This window comes from Palaemon carinicauda, chromosome 31 (assembly GCF_036898095.1).
Source record: "Palaemon carinicauda isolate YSFRI2023 chromosome 31, ASM3689809v2, whole genome shotgun sequence".
In the NCBI taxonomy this organism is placed as follows: Eukaryota; Metazoa; Arthropoda; class Malacostraca; order Decapoda; family Palaemonidae; genus Palaemon; species Palaemon carinicauda.
This window is the reverse complement of record NC_090755.1, coordinates 85853662-85880901: the sequence shown is the minus strand read 5'-3', so window position 1 is coordinate 85880901 and position 27240 is coordinate 85853662. Positions and strand designations below refer to the sequence as shown.

The following is a 27240-nucleotide window of genomic DNA, read 5'->3' as shown; positions in this document are numbered from 1 at the left end:
GTGACCTCCTGTTTATGACAGTAACTTAGCCCTGTCTCCTGAGACTTAGTTTTAGGCAGTGGATTGGAGTTTACACTTGCTCATCCTAAGAACCAATGCTTAGACCTCCCTGGATTTTAAGCCAGGAACCTCTTCCTTCTAAGGATAAGTATCTTTATAAAGGACGAAGGCATGTATCTGTGTTGGAACGAATCACAATTTCTTATAAAGTAATTTGTATTTTTCCTAACTACTGTATACAAACATGAGTTTGTTAAGTTACACTGTACTTCCTGCCTCTACTCTTGGTTTATACTTCCTGCCTTATTCACTCCACAAGTGGTTTCTCAGTGAGCAGGCAGGTCTCGGGACTTCCACCCCCACTACCCATCAGTAAGTACTGATACCTCGTTATAATTTTAACGGCTTAGTTTCCAGCATGCCGAAATCATACACCTATTAAAGGAATCATGTTTGTATAGTTAGGAAAAATACAAATTATTTTGAATTTTATTTTATTTCCTTATTTCGAAATCTTAAGTATCTAATCATGATAACAAAACATATGATGATAAAGAAAAGTACCTATCTATTAAAATAAAATGGAAGGAAAATGATTACTTTTCCTGGCTGGTAAAAAGTTTAGCTACACACTATATCTCTCTCGATGAATGCATCTGATTTTATAAATAGTACGAAGATACTGCAAAACTCGGTAGTTTCTAGTAGTGTCTACAACCTCACCATTCTTGTGAGCTAAGTAGAAGTGGGGTTTGAGGGAGCCTATAGGTCTACCTGCTGAGTCATCAGCAGCCAGTGCCTGGTCCTCTCTGGTCCTAGCTTGATTGGAGATAGGCATGGGCATTGATCATATAGATATATGGTCAGTATCTAGGGCATTGTCACTGTCCCTTGCCTCTGCCATTTATGAAACCTTTAAACCCGATCATCTTAATCTGTTAGTTGAACTTCAGATGTTAAAACATATTGCAAGTGCTTTTTTGTTGGAACTGGCCGACATAAATCTCGTTTCATAGTTTATGAATGACATGTCTATTTAACCCTTTTACCGCCAAAGGACGTACTGGTACGTTTCACAAAACCCATCCCATTACCCCCATGGACGTACCGGTACGTCCTTGCAAAGAAATGCCATTTATATTTTTTTTGCATATTTTTCATATTTTTTTTAGAAACTTCAGGCATTTTCCAAGAGAATGAGACCAACCTGACCTCTCTATGACGAAAATTAAGGCTGTTAGAGCAATTTAAAGAAAATTTACTTCAAAATGTGCTTGGAAAAAATAACCTCTGGGGGTTAAGGGTTGGAAATTTCCAAATAGCCTGGGGGTAAAAGGGTTAACATTGTTACTGATCTTAGTACTGAATATTTTATAATGTTTTGTTATTATCAATTATGATTTACTTATTGGTTCTCCATCACAATTTTTTTTTCTGCATTGGGCTGCTTTATTCTGGAGCCCTGAGATTGTAACCTCCTGGTTTTCCAACTAGGGTTGTAACTGAGATGCTAAATAATAATGATAATAATAGGGAACATTGTCTTTCTAGAAGAGGTACTTACCATAGCCAAAGAGTCTTATCTACCCTAACGTGTGGACATATAGCCACTGAAGAGTTATCGTAGCTACACATACAGTAAGGGAGCAATGTGTACTGTATAATGCTTATTATTGTTATCCCTTTTACCCCCAAAGGATGTACTGGTACGTTTCACAAAACTCATCCCTTTACCCCCATGGACGTACCGGTACGTCCTTGCAAAAAACTGCTATTTAAAATTTTTTTTTGCATATTTTTGATAACTTTTTGAGAAACTTCAGGCATTTTCCAAGAGAATGAGACCAGCCTGACCTCTCTATGACAAAAATTAAGGCAGTTAGAGCAATTTTAAAAATATATACTGCAAAATGTGCTTGAAAAAAAATAACCCCTGGGGGTTAAGGGTTGGAAATTTCCAAATACCCTGGGGGTAAAAGGGTTAACATTGTTACTGCTCTTAGTACTGAATATTTTATGATGGAGCCCTGAGATTGTAGCCTCCTGGTTTTCCAACTAGGGTTGTAACTGAGATGCTAATGATAATAATAATAACGATAACCATAGGGAACATTGTCTTTCTAGAAGAGGTACTTACCCATGTCAAAGAGTCTTATCTAAACGTGGACGTATAGCCACAGAAGAGTTATTTTAGCTACACATACAGTAAGGGGGCAGTGTGTATAATGCTTATTATTGTTAACCCTTTTACCCCCAAAGGATGTACTGGTACGTTTTACAAAACTCATCCCTTTACCCCCATGGACGTACCGGTACGTCCTTGCAAAAAACTGCTATTTAAATTTTTTTTTGCATATTTTTGATAATTTATTTAGAAACTTCAGGCATTTTCCAAGAGAATGAGACCAACCTGACCTCTCTATGACAAAAATTAAGGCAGTTAGAGCAATTTTAAAAATATATACTGCAAAATGTGCTTGAAAAAAAATAACCCCTGGGGGTTAAGGGTTGGAAATTTCCAAATAGCCTGCGGGTAAAAGGGTTAATGAGTAAGGAAAGAGGAGAAAGTAAAGGGTATGTACTACTGTAGTTGGTATGTGTTTGCATAGAAGAGTTATACAAAGAAAAGGACTTGACATCAAAGTACATGGCTTATACATGAAGCGTGCTATAACTCTGTAGTTCATACTGCGGGTTGATAGACCACTAAGGTGCCCCTTTTCTGTGGCACTCATATTGGTGAATTATCAAATATGTAGATGATAGAAATCAACTCGCCATTTGTTCCGTAAATGAAATACAAACCACGCTATTTACATGGGGGTGTCTCCACGGAGGGGACTCACCCCATGTAAATAGCTAAGGTTTGTATAGTTAAGAAAAATACAAATTATCTACGAATTTGTCATATTTCAGGTTCCACAGAAATCTTAGATAATGATGATGTCATTAAAGTCAAGAGAGTTTTTGAAATATATTGTGATAAAAGATTTTCAAAACTTTTATCTTTATCATATTATATTAAGTACTATCAATTTACCACTTTTTCTTTTAATACATTTTCATTATGGTAGTGATTAACCTAATGGTTCTAGTGGCAGATAATTAAATCAAGCCTTTATTAATCTAATCAATCATTGAATGTCATTAAATATACCAAAGTTTCCTAGGTAACCTGATATATCTAAGTCATTTTCCACCCTCTCTACACTTTCTTCCTCTAAGGGAACCTGTTATTATCCTCCCCATGAAATATTTTCTTGGAAGAATTCTCTAATTAAGGGAACATATTGTAATTTGGGTAATGAAAAAGTCATAGAATTGATATGCAAGATACTCAGCAGCAATAACCACTCTGTCTGAATAGAAGGCTTTGGTTGCTAACTTACAGTTAGATTGGCTGACTCCTAGCATGCTCCTCTGCCTTCCATTTTCCATTACAAGAATAGACATCTTTGCAATGTCACACTTCAGTTGGAGGGCAGTAGAACCTCCAATGAATATTCTCCCCTTGAAAGAAAAGATGCATTTGTGAATGCATTATCCTGGCAATGATGTATGGAGCGGAGACGTGGGCAATAAAGAAGACAGAAGAGAAGAAGATGGATGTGGGAGAGATGAGAATGTTGAGATGGATGTGTGGGAGTGACAAGAAGAGATAAGATATGGAATGAGGTAATTAGGGGTACCACAGGAGTTAGAAAACTATCAGATAAGATCCAAGAAAGTAGACTGAGGTGGTATGGTCATATCATGAGAAGAGATGAACAGTATATTGGGAGGAGAGTGATGGAAATGGAGGTACAGGGAACGAGAAGGAGAGGGAGACCAAAGCGAAGGTCGGTGGACTGTATCAAGGATGAACTTCGATCAAAGGGATTAACCGGTGATGAGATGTGGGACAGAAGTATTGGAGAAAGCTGACCAAAAACATCGACCCCACATAGAAGTGGGAAAAAGATGTAGACAAAGAAGAAGAAGAAGAGGTAGGATTCTAAATAAGTCTTTGGCAGAAGCTGCAGTACCGTCAGCCATTTTTTAACTCCTCGTATTTACTTCAAGAGTTAAGGTGGTGGTTTTACTATAAGGTTGATTCGATAGCCTTTGGAAATTAGCCAATTTCCAGAGGTCTTGATTAGGCGTGCCCATCTAAGTCCTCGGTAAAATGTTTAGGGCTAATAATGGGAAAATGTCTACCTTTCAGCCCTCATCATTTGTCTTGATTGTGTCTATATGGATAGTAATGTATATATCAGTCAGTGGTACCAGTATATTTAGCAGTTTTATCGTAAAGGACCACAGGAATCGGTTTAAATTCCATTTGCTCCGTAACCGAAATACAAACCACGCTATTTACATTGGGTTTACCTTTTAGCGCAGCTGAAATGACGAGCCAATAGTTTTAACGAGGGTTAATTACCCCCGCGCTAGTTTGCGGGGGGTAGGGGAAGGGTAGCTTGCTACCCCTCCCCCCCACACACCGGTGACTTGCTTCACTTCACTTTTGGCTCGGCGATGAACAGACGTGTCTGTCCGTCGTCCTCGTTGACAGTCTTTAATCTTTTTTCTGCTTTTTCCCTACAGCTTGTGTGTGTGTTTGAAGTTGACTACCTATTTTATTTTTGCTATGCGTACGTGCCCTGGTGTTGCCGGCCGCCCTTGTGGGACCTTTATGTCGGCCTGGGATACGGATCCTCACACCCTTTGCCCTCAGTGTCGGGGCCGACGGTGTGACCAGGAAAACGTGTAGTGAGTGTAGGGAGTGGTCTGCCTCCCAGTGGGAGAGGTTTGGCCGCCGGCGTAAGAAGAAGTCCAAGAAAGACCGTTCTCCTTCGGGGGTTGCCTTGAAGGAGGAGGGTTCTCGAGACTCTTCTTTCGCCGCCCAAACCTCCTCCGAAGCTCCCCCTCGTCCGGCTCCTAAGGAGCGTCGGCCGAGTGGTAGCGCAGGCCCTAGTTCTGTTTCCCGACCTTGGGTGGGGGGAGAGGGCGTCGCCTCCCATAGCGGGGCGGTTCCCCCTCCTCCTCCGGGGGAGGTTATTGATAATTCGTTGTCTAATGATGATCTTTTACAGATTTGGGCTTCCCTGGGGCTTAAGGGCTTGCCCTCCAGGGTCGCCTTGATTGACCTTGTCTCGTTGGGGGCCGCCGTTAAGCAGTCGCCGGCGGTAGCAGAGGTAGACCCTCTGTCTATCGTCGACGTCGTGGTGGCAGAGGCCTCCGACGGGGCTGGGCAATCCTATGCAGGTGCAGTTGAGGATGTTGGTGCTGACGACTCTCCTCCCCCTTCCGTACATCCTTTGAAGGGGGAAGTGAGTCCTACGGGCTCTTCTGCTGTTCAGCTTCTCTCTAAGGGGAGTGCCTTGACTGAGACTCCCCTTCGGAGGACTGATGGTCCTGATGACCTTTCCCGTGGCCACCTTCGCCGTAAGGCTCACCGTCCGCTGCGTCGCAAGGGCCTCCCTTCCCCTTGTAAGGGGGTTAAGAGGCGCCTTTTTGGATCTTCTCCCTCCGAAGGGGACCCTCCTCGTCGTACTCAGCCTACAGCTCCTGCTCCTTTGGACCTCTCTGCGGATCGTTCTCCTACTCCTGCTAGAACTTCACCTTCTGGGGACCTCGTCACCCGACGGGCAACGGTCCCTTCGGGGCAAAGGGATTCTTCCCTTTCACGTGCAGTGTTAGAGCACAGGCGCTCTCCTGCTCGTCAGCGCTCACCTGTTCGCCGGCGCTCTCCTGATGTTCGCCCTCCTCGTCAGCGCTCTCCTGAGGACATCCTCCATCCTGTGGTTCCTGATGAGCGCTTAGCGCTCCAGCATTCTCCTGCTCGCCCTTCTGCAGTGTTAGCGCACAGGCGCTCACCTGCTCGTCAGCATTCTTCTGAGCGTCGGCGCTCTCCCGTTCGTCAGCGCTCTTTTGAGGATCATCGCCCTCTTGCTCGCCAGCGCTCCCCTGTGGTCTCTGATCATCCTGCAGTCCCTGTTGGGCGCCCTGCGCGCCATCAGTCTCCTGAGCTCTCTCGCGATCCTCATCTTGTGTCTACTCAACATCGTCCGCGTTCTCCAGCGCGTGTTTCTAAAGCACATGTTCGCCCACGCGCCTACGATCTTCCTGTTCCTGTTCGTGAACGCGCCGCACCAACTGCTCCTTCACAGGATCTCACGCGTCGCCCCCTTGCTCGCCAGCGATCACCTGCTCGCCAGCGTTCACAGATGATCCTAGTATCGCCTGTTCGTCAGCGTTCTCCTACGCGTCAACGATCACCTGATCATCGGCGATCTCCGGACCGCCCGCGTGACTTACAGCTTGCGCGCACGCGTTCTCCAACACGTTGTCGACCAGAGATTCTGGAAGAACATGGTTCGCCATCGCGCGATCATTCACCTGCGCGTCCTGCGCGCTATCGCTCGCCAACGTGTCACCATGCGACAACGCGCCATCGCTCACCTGCGCGTCAGCGTTCGCCAGCTCACCACCGATCGCCTGCGCGCAATCGCTCTCCCTCGCGCTACAGGTCTCCTGACCTACGTCGCCAGCGACATTCCTCGCCCACGCGGCAACGCGTTCCCTCACCATCGCGCCAAGGCATTCGTTCGCCGACTCGGCCACGCGCTCGTTCGCCGACTCGGCCACGCGCTCGTTCGCCTGTGCACCCTCGCGCCCACTAGCCTGCGCGCCCGCGCGTCTGCGCGATCACTCGCCCGCTCGCCTGCGCGCCCGCGCGACCGTTCACCTTCGTGCGACCATCGTTCGCGGCGAATTTCGCAGCCAGTGGTAGCAGTAGGAACGCGTGTTCCCAGACAGCGCTCGGGATCGCCTCCATCCAAACGCAGGACTGTTGTGCAGGACAGGGAAGAAACTGCGGAGAGGTTAGTGCATCCTTCTTCCCCCCCTTCTTTTCAGGCAGTTACTGTGGTGTCCACTCCAAAGGATCGCCCGATCCCTTTCCCTCCAGCGAGGATTTCGGACTCTGTGTCCGTGGAGCAACAGACTTGGTTTGGTCCTCTGATGCAGGCGTTAGTGAGGGTAATGAAACCAGCACTCGCCGATCAGGGCGACAAACCAACGGCTGCCTCTCCTTCGCTGAAGAGAAAGAGAGGAGTGGACTTCGTGGTGACTTACCCCAGGGCGAAGTTGGTTCCCAAGAGGTTTGTCGCGAAGCCCCCTTCTCCTGCTCGAGCGTTTTCTCCTTCTCCCGTGGACGAGGCTTTTCTGTCTTCGGGTGAGTCCAGTGAAGCGCTAGTCTTCCCCTCGGTACCAAGGGGGGAGACTTCGCTTCATGGAGGAGAGTCGTCTCGTGCGGAAGGGGCTCTTCGAACCTCTTTGTTGGGATCCTGTATCCCTCCCAGGAGGGAATCCAAGGACTCCAAGACAATCCCGAAGTCCTCTTCAAGGATTCGTCAGGAACCCACGGCTCCCCGGGGGAACGTCCACGCTTCACCCCAGGAAGAGATTCCGGGGACAGGAGACTTAGCTGCCAGCCCGCAGGGAGGAGATCAGCAGGAATCTGAACATGCCTTCTGGCAGGTCCTGAGCCTGATAAGGCAACTTAACGGGCTTATGGACCCCGTGATTGCCCCCCGTGAAGGCAAGGACACTATCTTGGACGAAGTGTTTGACATTCGGAAGGCCCCTAAGTCCAGTGCGGCTCTGCCCTAGTCTCGGGGTCTGAAGAGTGCCAGAGCGAGGGCCAACGCTCAGCTCGCGATTCTTGCCGCCTCCAGTCGTTCCTCTGCCGGGAACAAGCTCATCCCTCCTCCTCGTCTTCAGCAGAGGAGGTATTTTGAGATCTTGGGTGAGTTTAGCCTCGCTCTTCCTCTCCATCACTCCGTGGAGGAGCTGGCGAAGGGAGTTCCCCTTGAGAAGCTCTCTTCCCGGCAGGTGTCGTTCTCGGCGGCAGAGATCCTTAGCCATGAAAAGGTCGCTAAATGTGCCATGCAGGCCACTTCGTGGCTGGACTTTTGGCTAGGAACTCTGGGCATCCTATTGCGCTCCGAGGATTTGTCTGAGGAGACCAATAGGAAGGCCCTGGAAACCTTCTTGCTCTAGGGCACCCGCTCCATCGAGTTTTTGGCGCACCAGGTCACCACCCTGTGGGCCAACTCGGTGTTGAAGCGGCGCGATGCTGTGACCGAGAGATTCCTTCCGAAGGTCCCCGCCGTGGATGTGTGTAGGCTCAGACATGCTTCCCTTCTTGGGGAGAACCTGTTTGAGCCTCAGGACATGGAGCGAACGGCTGAGAGGTGTAGGAAATCCAGCACGACTCCCTCCTCCATAGGGCCCTTACAGCTCGGCCCTATAAGCCTCCAGCTCCGCCGCAACAGCAGCAGCAGCCTCGTAAGGGTCCGAAGCAGGCACCGGCAGTTAAGAAGGTGGTGTCTAAGCCCCAGCCCTTTCCAGCCAAGGTCAAGAGGGGCGGTAAGTCCTCCAGGGGAGGCAAGACTCCTAGGGGTAGCGGCCGCGGCCGCAAGCCATAGGGGTGGCAGTCCCCCTGCGTGTCCACCTGTGGGGGGATGCCTTCAGTGTTGCGTCCGCAGGTGGCAGCAACACGGGGCCGATGCTTGGACGGTCTCAGTGATCGGCCAAGGCTATCGCGTCCCGTTCACAACATCTCAACCTCCCCTGACAGCGAATCCAGTGTCGTTGAGCTCCTATGCCACGGGGTCGGCAAAGGGCTGGCCCTTCGGGCCGAAGTCGAGACCATGCTCGAGAAGGGTGCTCTCCAGGAGGTCGTCGACGGCTCCTCAGGCTTCTTCAGTCGACTCTTTCTTGTAAAGAAGGCGTCTGGAGACCTGTCATCGACCTCTCAGCTCTGAACGGGTTTGTCAAGCAAACGCGGTTCAGCATGGAGACAGCAGACACGGTCAGACTTGCGGTGAGACCACAAGACTTCATGTGCACACTGGATCTAAAGGATGCGTACTTCCAGATCCTAATCCATCCGTCTTCCAGGAAGTACTTAAGATTCTGCCTAGACGACAAGATCTACCAGTTCAAGGTGCTGTGTTTTGGTCTCTCCACAGCTCCTCAGGTGTTCACCAGGGTGTTCACCCTGATTTCATCTTGGGCGCACAGGAACGGCATTCGTCTCCTTCGTTATCTGGACGATTAGCTGGTCCTAGCAGACTCGGAGTCAACCATTCTTCGGCACCGAGACAGGCTTCTGGATCTTTGCCAGGATCTGGGGATCGTGGTAAAGTCCTCTTTGCAGCCGTCCCAACGACTGGTATATCTAGGCATGCTAATAGACACCAATCTCCACAAAGCCTTTCCATCAGACGACCGGATAGCAAGGCTGAGGAGGGTCGCGGAACCCTTCCTCAGGCGAGAAGAGCTCCCCGCCCAGTCGTGGTTGCGTCTCTTAGGTCACCTATCCTCCCTGTCCCGTCTGGTTCCAAACAGCCGCCTCAGGATGAGATCCCTGCAGTGGCGGCTCAAGTCCCGGTGGAATCAAGGATCCGATTCTCCGGACATTCTGATTCCGATGGGGTCTTTGGAACAGACGGACTTGCGGTGGTGGCTGATCGACGAGAACCTGCGGAAGGGAGTGAGTCTTCTCGTCCTCCCCCCGGAATTAACTCTGTTTTCGGACGCGTCAAAGGAAGGGTGGGGGGCGCACGTTCTGAACCAGAGGGCCTCAGGCCTTTGGTCAGAATCAGAAAAGTGCCTACACATCAACCTGCTAGAATTGAAGGCCGTCTTTCTGGCTCTTCAGAAGTTCCAACGGTCCCTGGCGGGTCACTCCGTGGTGGTGATGAGCGACAACACAACGGTAGTGGCTTATATCAACAAGCAGGGAGGCACTTTTTCGCAGCAGCTATCCCATCTTGCAGTAGAGATTCTGAGGTGGACCGAAACCCACTCGATAACACTATCAGCTCGCTTCATTCCTGGCAAGAGGAATGTGCTCGCCGACAGTCTGAGCAGGGCCTTGCAGATAGTGAGTACCGAGTGGTCTTTGGATCCTCAGATAGCCAACAAAGTCCTGACCTTGTGGGGTTCCCCGACTGTGGACTTGTTCGCGACAGCGTTGAACTTCAAGCTGCCCCTGTACTGCTCCCCAGTCCCGGACCCCAAGGCACTCTGGCAAGATGCTTTCCAGCAACGGTGGGACAACATCGACGTGTACGCCTTCCCACCGTTCTGTCTGATGAGGAGGGTGCTCAACAGGACCAGACTATCGGTCAACTGTTCGATGACTCTGGTAGGTCCGCTATGGCATCACGCGGAATGGTTCCCGGACCTTCTGCAACTCCTGACGGAGCTCCCGAGGGAACTTCCTCCACGACACGAGCTTCTCAGACAACCCCACTCTGGCGTCCCTCACAGGGCCGTGGCCTCGCTTCGGCTTCACGCCTGGAGACTATCCAGCGTCTCCTCACGGAGAGAGGCTTTTCGCAACAGGTTGCGGAGAGAATGTCTCGGCACCTGCGAAGGTCCTCTGAGGGAGTCTACCAAGTAAAGTGGAGAGTCTTTTGTGGTTGGTATCGTGGGAGGGGTATCTCTCCTCTCGATGCCACTATTCCAGCAAAGTGGACTTCCTCGTTTATCTGCGGGAAGAAATGCGCCTTTCTGTCTCGGCAGTGAAAGGCTACCGCTCAGCCTTAAGCTTGGCCTTCAGGCTGAAGGGCGTGGGTATTTCTTCATCGCTAGAACTCTCTTTACTCATACGTAGCTTTGAGCTTACCTGCCCCCAGTCGGAAGTGAGACCTCCTCCTTGGAACGTGGTTCGAGTCCTCAGGGCTCTTAAGAGACCTCCCTTCGAACCATTACGCCAGGCCTCCGATCGCCACCTGTCTTGGAAGACGGCTTTCCTACTCGCTTTGGCTTCGGCCAAGCGGGTTTGTGAACTTCATGGTCTCTCGTATGACATCGCCCATTCAAAGGGATGGGGGGGAGGTAACGTTCAGGTTCGTCCCTGAGTTTGTTGCCAAGACTCAGAATCCTGGAGTGCCGGATTCTCGCTTCGACTCTTTCAGGATCGCGAGTCTCCGTTCTGTAACAAGCGACCCAGACCAGCTGCTACTATGTCCAGTGAGGTGTCTGAGGCACTACTTGAAGAGAACGGCTGCAGCCCGTCCTCAAGTGCGAGCTTTGTTTGTGAGCACAGGCAGGACTAAGAGGAGGGTCACCAGGAACACCATCTCAGCTTGGATTCGAAGGGTTATTCACCATGCCTTGAATCCAGACCCTCCTCCGTCACGTCGCCCTAGGGCACACGATGTCAGGGGTGTTGCTACATCCCTGGCCTTCAAGAGAAACTTCTCTGTGACGCAGGTACTTTAAGCTGGGGTCTGGAAGCGTCAGACGACCTTCACAGCCCACTACCTGCAAGACGTGACCCACAGGAGTCTCGATACGTTTTCTATCGGCCCTGTGGTGGCTGCACAACAGCTGGTCTAACCTCTGGCTCCTTTTTGGACAAGTAGCAGTAGGTTGAGGGCGTTGTTACCCGGTTTTAGTCTGCGTGAATGAAAGAGTATGTCTGACCCTTACTTCTTTCTTCATTGTCCCCTCTCTTGGGGAAGCAGCATCCTGGTCCTCGCATAGCTGACCTCGACCTCTGCAGGTAACCCATGCTTCTTTGTGCTCCTAGTATTAAGCTTAATACTGTTGCGTCCCCCATACCCTGACGAGGTGGTATTGGGAATGTCCTATCCTAGATTCCTATCTAAAGGTCTCTAGGTCAACTTCATAGGACGAGTCACTCTTTCCTCCACACACTGCTTATGTAGGCCACTCGTTCCTAGCGATGCTAGGAACTTGTGAGGTGCAGGGGCTCCTTTTCTCTAGTGCTTCTCACTGAGAGATTGAGCCCCCGGGCAAGCCGAAGTCAGTAAGGCTGGGGACTTTCCACCCTTCCTAAGGGGTAAGTCACCCAATGTAAATAGCGTGGTTTGTATTTCGGTTACGGAACAAATGACAAATTCGAAGATAATTTTTATAATTTTTATTTTTCCTAACCTTACAAACCTTAGCTATTTACACATATGTGCCCGCCATCCCTGACCCCCAAGTCAAGTCCTACCTCTAAGTGAAGTGAAGCAAGTCACCGGTGTGTGGGGGGGAGAGGGGTAGCAAGCTACCCTTCCCCTACCCCCCGCTAACTAGCGCGGGGGTAATTAACCCTCGTTAAAACTATTGGCTCGTCATTTCAGCTGCGTTAAAGGTAAACCCAATGTAAATAGCTAAGGTTTGTATGGTTAGGAAAAATACAAATTATCTTCGAATTTGTCATTTCTAATGAAGAACTTATCAACTATAATGATACGTATAAACTTTCTTCATATCAATCTTCATGTTGAAAGCTGTGACAATTAACTATCTCTGTGTTTTGAGTTAACAACTGTGCCAATTGCAACAAAGTGCTAGCAAGATTCTGCAGAAGATTATTTCACTGAGGGGATAATTTCCTAGATAACTGCTCTCCATCTTTCCAATATTAAATGAATTTATCTATTCAGTCAATAAATGTGATTTTAGATAGTCTAGTACTTCAAGTCCTTAAACTTTCTGTAAAGTCTAATTTTATGAATAGAACTTACCTGGCAGTTATATATACATAGCTAATATTAGCTATGTATATATAACTGCCAGGTAAGTATTCATAAAACTGTTTTATCATAAAAACTCAAAATTTCAACCAATTTTTACAGTGAGAAAAGCCACCTAATAGTCCCGGACAATATAGAATTCACAGTGTAGAGCATCTGTGTAAAGGTGTCATGGCTTCAGATTTTTATATGCTACTGAGTTTAATTCGTACAGTTTGATTTAATAAGTTAACTCTTTTCATTGTAACTTTTTACTCGACAGAATTCAAAATTACTTTGTTATTAATCATAAAGCCAAACTTATAAAATGTATTACTGTTATTAATCATAAAGCCAAATTTATAAAATGTATTACTGCATGATCAGTCATGTGTGTTCCAAGTATATTTCTTGAATTTAACATTTATGTACTAATTTATAATTTTTATTCTTTGCAGGAACGGTACACTGATGCAACAATTGGATGTGAAGGAAAATTATATGCAGTTCACAAGCTGGTCCTTGCCACTTGTAGCAATTATTTCGATGAAGTTTTTGAGCACACCGAAGGCAAACATCCGGTACTTTTGCTCCACGACGTCAAACAGCACGAGTTGGAAGCCATCCTCTGCTACATGTACACGGGGTCGGCTAACGTATCCCAGCTTAACCTTTCGAGGTTCATGATGGTTGCTAAGGCCTTGCAGATCAAAGGGCTTGCTGTTCCAGATGGGGATTCCAGTGACCCTCTGGTAGCTGTGGAGAGTCCCCAAGTGGACGACAATAAGGGCTCCTCGTCCGGTGGTTACTGCTGGCAAGAGAGCGAAATGGGATCCATGCAGTCTATGTCCGACAGCTCTGAATTACACGACGATATGGATAATATGCATCAGGGTACAAGTGGTGTCATTAAAAAAGAAGACATGGATAGAAAGAAGAGGGAAAACAAAGACCAGTACTCTTTTCCTGGATTTAAATACAAGAGTGTTGAGGTATGTTCATGTGAATTTTTATATGCAAAAGATACTTGTTTTACAAGTGCACTAAATTTTGAGCTCAGGTTGAATGGTTTGCTTATTAATTTTAATTATTGATTTCGTGTAATTAGGACTTGGAACAGCAGGTGTGGATTACTAAAGCACTAATGGATCTACTTTCTCCTTCTTTTAATCTTTCATCATCATTTAGATGAGCTATGGTTACTACCTGCTGTTTTGCTTTTTTATTTATTTATTGTTTAACCCTTTTACCCCCAAAGGACGTACTGGTACGTTTCACAAGAGCCATCCTTTTACCCCCATGGACGTACTGGTACGTCCTTGCAAAAAAAATGCTATAAAATTTTTTTTTTTCATATTTTTGATAATTTTTTTTAAAAAAATCAGGCATTTTCCAAGAGAATGAGACCAACCTGACCTCTCTATGACAAAAATTAAGGCTGTTAGAGCAATTAAAAAAAATATACTGCAAAATGTGCTGGGAAAAAAATAACCCCCTGGGGGTTAAGGGTTGGAAATTTCCAAATAGCCTGGGGGTAAAAGGGTTAATCTCCATCATCATTTAGATGAGCTGTGGTTACTCCCTGCTGTTTTGCTTTTTTATTTATTTATTTATTTAATTATGAACTAAACTAATTATCTGCTTTGTTCCTTGAATTTTTAATTTTCTTTTTGTGTTCTATGGAATAGGAAATACAGGCAGTCTTCACTTTATAATAGACAGAGTAGTGATCCCTTATACAATATTAATTAACCAATAGTATACTCCCAAGTTATTCTGTGATCCACTGAATACTTATCATCTAATTTTGGAAATATTTTTTTTATAATACTCCAATTGTCATGTCAGGCTAAAAATCGCTACATGTACATTCCTACTCTTACATTGTAAGGCATTTACATAAGCATTTTAAGAAATTTACATAGTTATTTAATTAGTTGCAAAAATTAATTTGTCTAGAAGCTTGTGGGTGGTCTCATTTTGCTGAACTGTATTTGATGGTAAGTAATTGGTAGACGACACTTTTAGTTATCATTGATATTCTTCTCATGATTATTATCATTTTGATGTTTGCTTGGCCTGAAGAACTTTTTATTTCATCATCTTGATGTTTGCCTGGCCTGAAGAACTTTTTGTTTCATCATCTTGATGTTTGCCTGGCCTGAAGAACTTTTTGTAAGATATTACACAGCCAGGCATATAGTTCAATTATAATACCTAACATTATTTTCAAATCAGATAATAAGCAAAGTGGGTACTCTCCAGGATAATGAAAAATAACAATAAAGAGTTAGGTTTATTTACTCACATCAGAAATATCAAATAGAATTCAGGATTTAGGAATCTGACTCAGATACTAGACAGTCTTTTTAGACACTAGGTATTGAAGGGAACAGGTACAAATTTAACTGAGAATTAGTTGTCTTCTCTCCCACCGTTATCCCTACATTAAGGGGTCGGTTGCCTGATGCGCCGTCTCCAGCTCCTTCTACCAAAGGCATCCTCTTACAGCAAACCTCTTTTCTCAAGACCTTTCTTCACCTTATCTCGTCATCTAATTTTCTGCCTCCCTATCAATCTTCCTCCCCCTAACAGATCCCTCCCAAGCTCTCCTCACTCCCTTCTGCCCCATCCATCCTCAATGAGTGCCCACTCCATCTTTGTCGTTAGACTTATCACTTCTGTAACCTTAACTACGCTGACCATTCTTCTTATTTCAACATTTCCCAATCTTTAAAGCTGTGATATTCCCATAATCCATCTCAACATTCCTATCTTTTTTCCCTTGAGCTTTGCTCTCAACATTCCCATCTTTGTTCTCTCAAGTTTTGCTTCCTCTTTTCGTCGTAATTCGCGGTTTCTTAGTATTTGTTGATATGCTGTGGTGTTCTTAACTTCCTTTCCTGAAAACTGTAGACATCATGATGGTAATGTGGATTTCTTGGTACTGTAAATGATACAGTAATGGTTTATTGCATATGGGTCTGACCATCCTGGGTACTTCTCTGGAATATAAAGAGGGAAATTTTTAGCTTAATTATTAGCAAACGATAAAAATGTTTCAACTATTACTGAAAAGTTACTTTTTCTAGCCCAAGATGAATAAATTTGTAATATTTTTTGAAGAAAAAAATGGCATAAATTGTCTCAAAACTAATCTCTAAAAGGCTAAGAAAAAAAAATAATATAAAAGAATAGGATTTGGCTAGACAAAAATATAAGGGTTTAGTAGAAATGAGTGTAGGATGAGCAATTAAATATGTTACAGAACTTTTATTATATCTTACATTACAGTATACACAAAGAAAGAACATTCATATAAAAATAATAGTTAAAATTGAGGTTTTGCCATTCTATATTTTATTGTAAATCATAATTATATACCACAAAAATATAGGATTATAACATAAAAAGCTGTGTGAAAATTGAGATCTTAAATTAACCGTCAATACTGCAATTGTCAGGAATATAGCGTTTTCATGATGCCCACTCCTTTTTATGCCAGAGTCACAGTTGTATCTACGGCTAATAATAGAGCCAAGATCCTGATGTAAGCAGCAAGGTCTGTGGTAATCCCATCGACTCTTACCTATTTCCTTGAATGTGTCTCGGTGCTAGTTTCTTCTCCGTTGGGTTCCCAGTCCTTAGTTCTGGGCTGAAAGTGAGGAGCTCATTAGTCGATCAGGTTGTGGGTGGAGCTTCCCCGCCCCACGGCGGCGGTAACTACTGCATCTAGTTGAAATTTTAACGGTTCTGGCTACAGAAGGTCCCCAAAGGTCCATAACTTAAAAACGTTTGGAGATGCAAACACAAATATAACTGAAAATAACAAAGGCAAGATAAGTAAATACTGCAATAAAACAATATTTTATCATTTAATACAGTAAGCAAAACAAATAAAACAATATTTTATTATTTAATACAGTAAGCAAAACAAATAAAACAATATTTTATCATTTAATACAGTAAGCAAAACAAATAAAACAATATTTTATCATTTAATACAGTAAGCAAAACAACCTGATATCTATTTCATATGAAACGCGACTATTTGTTGATTATTGTAGCTGGAATTCATAAGCATGGAATTCATGTTAGGTCTACCCTAGGCCAAAATGTAACAAAATTGGACTTACTGTACAAACAATTCGCCCTACAAACATCCCAACTAAGTTGAGGACCAGCTGTACTCTAAAAATATACTCATATCAAAGGACTCAGGTTCTTATACATACATACATACATACATATACCAAGGCACTTCCCCCTATTTTGGGGGGTAGCCAACATCAACAAATGAAACAAAAACAAAAAAGGGGACCTTGACTCTACGTTCCTCCAGCCTAACAAGGGACTCAACCGAGTTCAGCTGGTACTGCTAGGGTGCCACAGTCCAACCTCCCACATTATCCACCACAGATGAAGCTTCATAATGCTGAATCCCCTACTGCTGCTACCTCCGCGGTCATCTAAGGCATCGGAGGCAGCAGCAGGACCTACCGGAACTTATAGTTTGGAAAATACAAACCTTCAAAATTCCTTTATTTCCAGTAATCTTTGAATATTTTTTTATTAGATAGGTGGGTAGCTGGAACCGATAGATAGAAATTCAGTAAGAAAGCATGAATGACTGCTATGCCTTTGCATATTACCATATCTTTTCTATCATTAAAATTGTCACTTTTTCATTTCAAGAACCTGAATGGTAATGATTGTATTGTCATAAGTCCGAAGGAGAAGGTTTGTTTCATTCTCACTGTCACCTTTACACAGATGGTGCTTGAGTGGCCTCCCGGGCCCCAGAATTTGTTAATACAGCTCAAAATAAATCAATTAAATCCTATCAAAATTTATAAATTGTGATTTTTGATCAAGTGACTTACTGTTGCTATTTTAAAACTAGAAAAAATCATGTAAATACACATTACACTTCATATAAGATACTACTGCACCATCATCATCATCTCCTCCTACGCCTATTGACGCAAAGGGCCTCGGTTAGATTTCGCCAGTCGTCTCTGTCTTGAGCTTTTAATTCAATATTTCTCCATTCATCATCTCCTACTTCATGCTTTATAGTCCTAAGTCATGTATTTTATCTTTTGACATTTCATTCTTACTATTAGCATTTTCTAATCGTTTTACATCTTCATTCCTATTAAACCATGTTTTCTTTAGTCACATTTTCAATCTTTCATTTCATCCTCATTCTTGTCCATATTTTTTCCTCTCACTTTTCCCTAAAGTTTTCAGGAAGGCCTGGGTCTTCCAATTCTTCTAGTGCCTTGTGGAGCCCAGTTAAACGTTTGGTGAACTAATCTCTCTTGGGAGTGCGAAGATCATGCCCAAACCATCTCCATCTACCCCTCATCGTGATCTCATCCACATATAGTATTATATAATCAATTCATTGTAGTAGTGTATTATCCTAATTTTATAAATTAACCTTTTAACCCCAAAGGACGTACTGGTACGTTTCACAAAACTCATCCCTTTACCCCCATGGACGTACCGGTACGTCCTTGCAAAAGACTGCTATTTACAAATTTTTTTTTTTTTTTTTATATTTTTTTGAGAAATTTCAGGCATTTTCCAAGAGAATGAGACCAACTTGACCTCTCTATGACGAAAATTAAGGCTGTTAGAGCAATTTGAAAAATATATACGGCAAATTGTGCTTTAATAAAAAATAACCCCTGGGGGTTAAGGGTTGGAAAGTTCCAAATAGCCTTGGGGGTAAAGGGGTTAACCAAATGTCAAGTTTTTCCATATCAAGAGTAGAGTAATTCACAAACGAAATTTACCCAAATACATTTTTTAATGTGTTCCAGGGTGCTAATGACGGAGATCTGATCAAGAAGAGAGAAGTTCTGGAGAAGATAATATCACAAACAGAAAGGCAGTTCATCACAGATGGAAAGCAACACTTTGCACAGGAGAAAGCAGGGATTATACAGCAAGAACATTCTGCAGCTATCAAAACTGAACCGGATGAATATGTTGACCAAAGGAAGCTGCTGAAAAAAGAAAAGTTTTCTTCGCCAGAGTCTTCAAAGCTCTTTAAGGTATGTTGAAATTTGAAAATAGCGTCAACAATATGTTTATATTGCACTATAGTCCATTTCTTTTAGCGATGCATATTTGCACCGACTCACAGCGGTGCCCTTTTAGCTCGGAAAAGTTTCCGGATCGCTGATTGGTTGGAATTATCTTGTCCAACCAATTAGCGATCCGGAAACTTTTCCGAGCTAAAAGGGCACCGCTGCATGTCGGTGCAAATATGCCTCGCTAAAAGAAATGGACTATAGAATACATTAACTGCTAAATAGTTTATAATGCTTTAGAATACATTAACTAATGAATCGTAAAGTAGAATATCTCGATAATGAACCACTCCTAACCAGATTTATAGATCTTGCTCTTAGACAAACTAGAAAACTATATGAAACTTCCTGAAATTGAAGTGGATGGGAGGGTAGGCACTTAAGTGCTTAAAGTATCATCAGTGGTGGGGATATTATTTGCTAATGCTAATATATAAGAGAGGTGAAAATGATACTTTTAGTTTTCCTCATATATCCTTTTATATGATGCAGAGAACAAGGCGAGTTGGGCTGCCCAAAAACAAGAAGTGATTTTGTATTTTTTTTTGTATTCACTGTAATTCATTACATAAGTTTCTGTTATGTCAACTATGTAACAAAATGTTATGTATTCATATAAAAAAAGATTAGTATTCTTGTGTTTAAACATTTTTTTTTTTAAAGTGTTTCCTGAGTTTATTACTCTGTTGGTTTAAAGCCAGCTAAAGCGTAGTCTCGACACTGAATGATCTCGGTGTTTTGCCATTGGCCAAAAATTCACTCTTAACCCTTCTACCCCCAGGCTCTTTGGAAATTTCCAACCCTTAACCCCCAAGGGGTTATTTTTTTCCCAGCACATTTTGCAGTATATATATTTTTTTAAATTGCTCTAACAGCCTTAATTTTTGTCATAGAGATGTCAGGTTGGTCTCATTCTCTTGGAAAATGCCTGAATATTTTCAAAAAATTATCAAAAATATGAAAAAAAAAATCTTATAGCATTTTTTTTGCAAGGACATACCGGTACGTCCATGGGGGTAAAGGGATTGGTTTTGTGAAACGTACCAGTACGTCCTTTGGGGGTAAAAGGGTTAAAAGCGTGCCCTGGACTAGGCATGAAAAATTGCCAGAACTGTTTATTATGAATTACTTCTGTAAATTGATTGTCAGGTATTTCAAAATGCAACAGTAATACTTACAAAATAGGAACCATGGCCATTTTCATACCTACCTGCACATTTGGCAGATGTGTAATTGAACACAATCAACATACAGGTTTCCTTGGTATACACTTCAAAAGACCACAAAATTTAGTTTCTGAAATATGACTGGCATAACTGTACAGGAGGGCCGATTCTCAGGTCTCCATCAAGAATTAAAGTCGGCTTTTCTAGGAGAAGACACTCAAAATCAAACCTCTGATCTCTAGTCTTGGGTAGTGCCATATCCTCTGTACCATGCCCTTTCACTGTCTTGGATTAGAGTTCTCTTGCTTGAAGGTACACTCAGGCACGCTGTTCTATCTCATGTCTCTTCCTCTTGTTTTTGGAAGTTTTCATGGTTTATATACATAAGATCTAAGTTAATGTTACTGTTCTTAACATATTTTATTTTGATGTTTACTACTTCTCTTGTAGTTTATTTATTTCCTTGTTCCGTATCCTCACTGGGCTGTTTTTCCCTGTTGGAACCATTGTGCTTATAGTGTCTTGCTTTCCCAACTAGGGTTATAGCTTAGCCTCTAATCATTTATTGCCTCAGTAAATTATTTCCTCTTATAAAAGGAAATAAGACTCGCCAAACTATCCTAAATGATTCTGTTATTGAAATGTTCCCCAACTTACACTAATTAAAATAAACATTCCGGTTTTTGGTACAAATTATTGATGGACTCCCTTCACGGACCTTAGATAGACAACCCAGACGACACAAAAACACTGTGGCTCTTAGAATAAGGACACAACTCATTCAGTTGGTTGACGCAAGTATGGGTTTGGGTGAACCAATTTCAAAACTAGTGGCTTGAAAAGATTGGATTTATAAAGCCAACTAGGATATTTTGACAAATAGAGGCCACATCCTCTTTGCAACTAAAAAGAAACGCCAGAGTCATACAGCTGCTTGGAGAACTCTTGAACTTGCTCAACACAGCTCAAATGATTGACCTAGATTTTACCAGTCCTATTATGGGGCTTCCATTTACCATGTTGTCTAATCTAAAACTGGTGTTTTTCACAAGTTCTAAATTCCCAACAAACTAAAGGACGAGAAACAATTTGTTTAGGAGTACAGTACTTGTAATTTCTCGTAACTAACTGGCTAAAAAACTCAATTTTCCTGGAATAATCTGAGGTAAAAGGATTATTTCCCTCAAATTTGTCCAAGATATAAGTACCTATGTCATCCAGAACAGTAATTCCCACCTGGTTCCCTCCTGGTTTTGAATCTATGCCAGTGTGTCGTGTAGCCTGAAAACATGCCATGCACTTACCCATAATTAGAGATTTCTGAGGCTGAAGGACTTAGTCAACCACTTCTCTAACTGAAGAAAATAATTCGTAGTTGCACCCCACCCCTCCTTGGGAAGAATTTCTATAGAGAGAGATGTCCGGAACTCTTATTTCCACGGTTTACACCTTGGGTTAAAGGTCAAGGATTGTCCCATTATTCCTCTATAGTTGAAGTCGGCTTTACATTTATAATGTATAAATACTAGAACCACTGGCATACAAATTGACTTACGATTGAAGGTCGTGTTCCAATAGCGATTGAGTTGAAATTGGATATTCCTCGTCTTCAAGTTACTCAAGAAACAAGCTTCTTTCAAGAAATCTTTTTAAAAACCTCATCACATCCAAACTAGATATCATTCTCTTGAACTCGAACAAAAGCTGATAAAACTGATTCCTCCTTTTCCCGTGAAAAAACCTGAAAGTTCCCAAAGTAAGAAACCTTAGAGTTGGGCTCAGAAGAAACATTTCTAAAAATTACCAGGACTCCCTACCTCAATAACCACATCTGTTTTCAAGTTCAACACGTTAAAAACACCCAGTTTCCAAAAACCATAATATTTAATCGAGACAGGAGCTACAATCCTGATGATTACAGGAGACCGAAACACAGCCCCAGAGAAAGAATATCTTTGAACCTTTCATAAACTGGAGTTTTTTTTGAGAGGTTGCCAGCCTGTGCAATTATGGTCCGTAAGTGAGGGACCACACTGTGATTACATCTAGATTTCTGTATAACCTCAGTTTAGCCTTATACACACTATAAGACCTAAGTAGCCCAACTTCTTACAGTGTAAGGAGAGTAACTCCTTCTAAACCTCCGTCAGCAGAAGGTCCATGTACCTCTGCGTGCTGCAATAGCTCAATGTCATTGCTAGGTTAGACGATGATCTCACTTTGTTGAGGAGTCAACAGATAAGGCAAAAGGGGCGGGGAATGTATAGATGTCTATGTCGTTCCAAGGATGTTGGAAGGTATCTTGGATCACTGCCTGAGGGTCTGGCGCTGGAGAGCAGTATATCGGCAGTTTGAAATTGAGGGACTTTGCGAATGGGTCTATCAGAGGCGAACTCCACAAAGTTAGGACTTTCCTATCCGAAGAGCCAAACTATTTGCAGCCACTAGCAGAGTCCTTCTGCTTAGTTTGTCTACATGAACCGGGCTGATAGTGAGATCTGATTGTCCTCTGTCTATCTCAGAACCTTGACTGCTAAAGGACAGCTGTTGCGAGAAGGTACATCGCTGTTTAAGTATGCCACTACATCGGTGCTATCATTCACCAGCACTACCGAGTAACCTGAAAGGAGATGTTGGAGGGCTGGGAAAGTTGCCTTCAACTCCAGGAGGCCATGTGTTGTTGCAGGTAAGCCCTCCAATCTTCTTTTGATATGTCTGGGAAGAGCATCAATCCCAGGGAGGAGAAAAAATATCTATCCCTAGGCAAAGGTTGGAGTCTTGCATCCACCATTCCAAGTCTGTCTTGTGCTCTGATCCTATCAGAACACATTTCTGGAGGATCCCTTTTGAGACCATAGGGTCTTCAGTTGCCACTGAAGTGACCAAATGTGGAGTCAGCCATTGGGGACTAAGAGGTCTAAGGACACTAGCTCTCCTAACAGTCGTTGCTACCAATGGGCTGGAAGTGAATTCAGCAGGAGAAAGGATGGGGCTACTTCCTTGAACCTTTCAATTCTGCTCCAAGATGGAAAGATCTTTCCCTGTCAGGTATCGATGTGCATTACCAGATATATCAGTTCCTGTTTGGGATGTAGGTATGACTTCTCAAATTTTACTATGACCTCCAGATTATGGGAAAACTCAAGTAATGAGGAGCCCACTGGGATACAAGAGGAGGACGTGACTGCTCCCGCTCTTGCTACGTAAAGCTAGAACATGCTGACGACAAATCGCGAGTATGCTTGCGAGAACCTCGAGGTGTTCTCTCGAGTACGGACAACCACTCATGGCAACGGGGTAATCCCAAGGATGCACACTTCCCTTACTGAGTAGACTCAGCACGCACACTTAGCTCGGGTGGGTAGGCGAGTGGGGTTGTTACCCTCAAGAGGGTTGAGGGGGATAACCAACAGAACCTCGGCAGGGTGAACTGCTAAGGAAGAAGAGGCTTTTAGCACGGGAAGGGGGATGGGCCTAGGCCGATCCCTGGAGCTTAAGGGAGCTTCTACTGTGTGCTACGCTTCAACTATTTCAGTAGCTGATCCTTCAAAGGGGGGAACCCAAAAGTCTCAAGGGTGGCCGAAGCTCACGAAGAGCACCAATGGAGGACTTCTCATGGAAGGAGGGTGTCACTGCTTCTCCAGGGGAAGCAACGGGGGTCTTTTGGACTCAAAAGTTGTCGGGGGAGTTTAAAGGCACATCCCTCTTAATCATTTGTTCTCTGGAGGAGACTGAACAAGCAGAGGAAGGAGGGGGCTGTTCTGAGTTAGAAGAGAGTTTTGGTTTCTTGGCCCTTGAGGCAGAGCTTGAGGGCAAAGAATCACTTTTTGCCTGCTTCCTCCAGCAGCAGAACTGCTCCCACTGGGAGGATGGCTACAACATGAAGTGTCCTTTGCATGAAGGGCAAAGCTTTTTAGGATCAGTCTGCAAAGAAGATTGTAACGTACCAAAAGTACCCCCATTTGTACCCGGACAAACTCACATGTTGCCTCCTTAAAACACCACAGTCGCACCTGAAAAAGAAATTAAAAGAAAACAAAGCTAGAACAGCCAGTCAATAGAAAACAGCAGCCAGTCAATAGAAAACAGAGCAGAGTGTAGCACATCTGCTGTTTACGCAGGCCAAATCAAAAGTGGTTGAGCTAGTGAGTGTGCTTCTACTGGGAGGTTGGCTGCCACGTCGCTCTTAAGTTTTTATGGCCTGAACACAAGCTCGTGTTGAATCTACTATTAAAGAACAAAGGTTTGTATTTTGTGTCAGAACAACAGACTATTGATAATAGAATTTCTTATATCTATATTTACCTGATGTTCAGTTACCCACCCACCTCCCCACTGCCTCATGGTGTCAAAAGAAAGGGCATTTGTATATTGTAGGGAAAAAATTGAAAAATTTATAAATTTTAGGGGGAAAGGTTGATTAAACCAAGCCTCTGGAGAAGTGATATGAACATCTGCTTAGTAAAGAAATAATAAATTTTATTAAAATTGTTTTTTTCATCTTTTATGGGGTGAATGTCATTTAGCCTAGGAGGAAAATCTTGAAAAAAATTTAGTGGTGAGAGAGACTTTTTCAACTGTTACAAAAAACATTTCATTTCCGAGGATAATCTCACCAATAAAAGCACATTTATAAAGCAATTACTTCTATGAAATAAATGATTGTACATAAATTTTCAATGGAAATAGTATAACAAGAGTAAAAGCCATAGTGTCAAAGAGCATTTGTAAGTACCTGTATGTTTTATATAATGAGACTATTGAACAAAAACATTTCCACAGGGTACCATGAAAAGGAATCTTAATGGTCAAAAGAAGAGCAGCCTCACCAAAGTTAAAACCAGTAAGTTCAAGAGTATGAAGAAACACCTTCTCTCTCATACGGGGGATAAGGCTTACAAATGTCTAAAGTGCCCCGCCTCCTTCACGCGGAAGTACGCCCTTCATCGACATGTGCAGAAGCATGTCGATATTGAAGAATTTTCCTGTACCTATTGCCACGCCAAGTTTCCTAGCAAGGCTTTCCTGACAATACATATGGAAACGCATGACAAAAGTAAACCGTATGTGTGTACTCTGTGCCATGCCTCTTTTTCCCGCAAAGACAAATTGACCGTTCACATAAGGAATCACGAGACTGAAGGTACAGGGAAAGTGATAGCTCAGATGAAAAATCTCAGCAGTAAAGTATTTGTGTGCAATGAGTGCCCAGCCACATTTGAGACTCATAGCCAATTTGTTGAACATAGTGAGATGCATGCAGGTGAGAGACAGTTCCCTTGCACTGTATGTCCTGCAGCATTTGCTAAAAGAGTCCACTTGAGCAGGCATTTCTTGACTCACAAAGGGTTTGGCTCAAAAGACAAGCTCCAAGATAGTAATTGACTTTTACAGTAAAAACAGTAAAGGTATATGTTTACAAAATAAGTCAGTTAATTGGTTTTTATATTTAAAATGCCTTCCCAGTTACATGTCATTATCCTTCTTCGTATGAATAAGTACAGGAATGTTTTCAATTCGTTTGATTGTCTCTGTTGCCATGCATAGTGAACAATTACACAATTGTAAATTGCTCACTTTTTATTTGCGTTTGTTAAAGACCAAATTTTATCATTATTTAAATATTTGAATACAGTAACATAAAATGTCATTCCTTTGTTTTTTTTTTTTTTGGTTATTTAACAACAGATTTTACAGAAAGTTCTGCTTTGTAGATATACCGAGATATACTGTCGTACATTTCAGGAGGATAAGTCAGAAGTGTGTTATGCATCTCTTTATATAGTTAATTCGACTTTCCCCTTCTACTACCTCCTATGTCATGACCATATTAGAGACTTATTCCTGCCCTGGGTGTCAGATTTAAGTTCGTTGATGCTTAACCCTTTTACCCCCAGGCTATTTGGAAATTTCCAACCCTTAACCCCCAGGGGGTTATTTTTTTCCCAGCACATTTTGCAGTATATTTTTTTTAAATTGCTCTAACAGCCTTAATTTTTGTCATAGAGAGGTCAGGTTGGTCTCATTCTCTTGGAAAATGCCTTAATTTTCTCAAAAAATTATCAAAAATATGAAAAAAAAAAATTTTTCAAAGCATTTTTTGCGATGACGTACCGGTACGTCCATGGGGGTAAAGGGATGGCTTTTGTGAAGCGTACCAGTACGTCCTTTGGGGGTAAAAGGGTTAACTGCAAATTTAGGTAAACTTTCATAGTTCAAGCATTCATATTGAAGGTGATCATTATGGTATGTCATGAATCTTTTTTTTTTTCTTCTTTTTTTTATTCAGTTTTATGCTTATAATAGAAAGTTTTAGTTTTAGCGTAGTCATAAAAAATTTGGGGCATTTTCGTAATGCTAGTTGATACTTTTTAGTTTTTTCAGGTCTACTTTAGTCTTACAATGATAATTATTAAGAATTTTTATGGTAGTATACTTCATAGACGTAGCATATTTAAGAAAATTATGAATAATTGATTTACCACACCTAGTCAGCACAGCAACAAAGGTATGTGAAACCCAATGTTTATATACTGCCGTTGGCTAAAGATTAGTTTAAAGTTAAGATCATAGCAGGCAAGTTATTTAGGACAAATAGAATTGCTTATTGATTTTTTGCATATATAAACAGAGCTACTTATTGTACCCAACCTTTTCTATTCCATTCGAATAGCAGTGCACGTGATCTGGTAACATATATTACTTTAATTTGTAGGAGGTCCTGCTCACCTAATGGTACATGTATACTAAATTTATCATGCATCCAGATTGCCCTTTGAAATATATTTTAATCGAGTTCTGTTGGATACTGCAGTTTATATCTTACCCCTAGCACTGGTTATTTATGTTTATGAAGATTTTCATAACATTGGAAGTAATTAATAGAGAATACTGGAAGTCGGATCGCAAAAGAGAATACTGGAACTCGGATTGTAAACGTGTGCCTTAAGCTAAGCGCTACATCCCTCGTAGATGATGCTGCCTATCACGTGTGATGTCTTGCACCTTAGGTAGCTCAGAATTATAAGTTCTTTGTAGGCTCCCTTTGTTCTGTCTAGCTCCCTTTGTTCTGTCTAATTAAATCCCAAGTCCCCTCCGACTTATCTGTCAAACTCCTTAGGAATCCTGCATCAATTTTCATGTTACCGTTTTCATAAACAGATCCTTTATGGTCAGCTGTGGCAAGAAAAGACTTAGGGTTGCTGTGACCTGAATGGTAACGTCTCTGCTAGGTGATTGCCAGAAGGGGGTTCGAGTCCCACTCAGACTCGTTAGTTACTTTAGTGTCCACAACCTTACCATCCTTGTGAGCTAAGGACGGGGGGGGGGGGGGGGGAGGTTTCAGGGGAACCTATAGGTCTATCTGCTGAGTCATCAACAGCCATTGCCTGGCCCTCCATGGTCCTATGTCAGGTGGAGAGGGGGTTTGGGTGCTGATCATAT

General features: G+C 43.1%; 1 protein-coding gene across 3 annotated transcripts in view; it reads left to right on the top strand.

Annotated features, from left to right (window-relative positions):
• Positions 1-26848, top strand: part of LOC137624603 (myoneurin-like) — a 47626-nt gene extending 20778 nt beyond the window's left edge. For all 3 annotated transcript variants that reach the window (XM_068355561.1, XM_068355560.1, XM_068355559.1), the window contains 3 exons: positions 12986-13519; positions 18359-18592; positions 24580-26848. In XM_068355561.1, the coding sequence (XP_068211662.1) occupies positions 12986-13519; positions 18359-18592; positions 24580-25182 (1371 nt within the window). In that variant the 3' untranslated portion in view covers positions 25183-26848. The remainder of the gene's footprint in view (positions 1-12985; positions 13520-18358; positions 18593-24579) is intronic.
• The last annotated feature ends 392 nt before the right edge of the window (positions 26849-27240 follow it).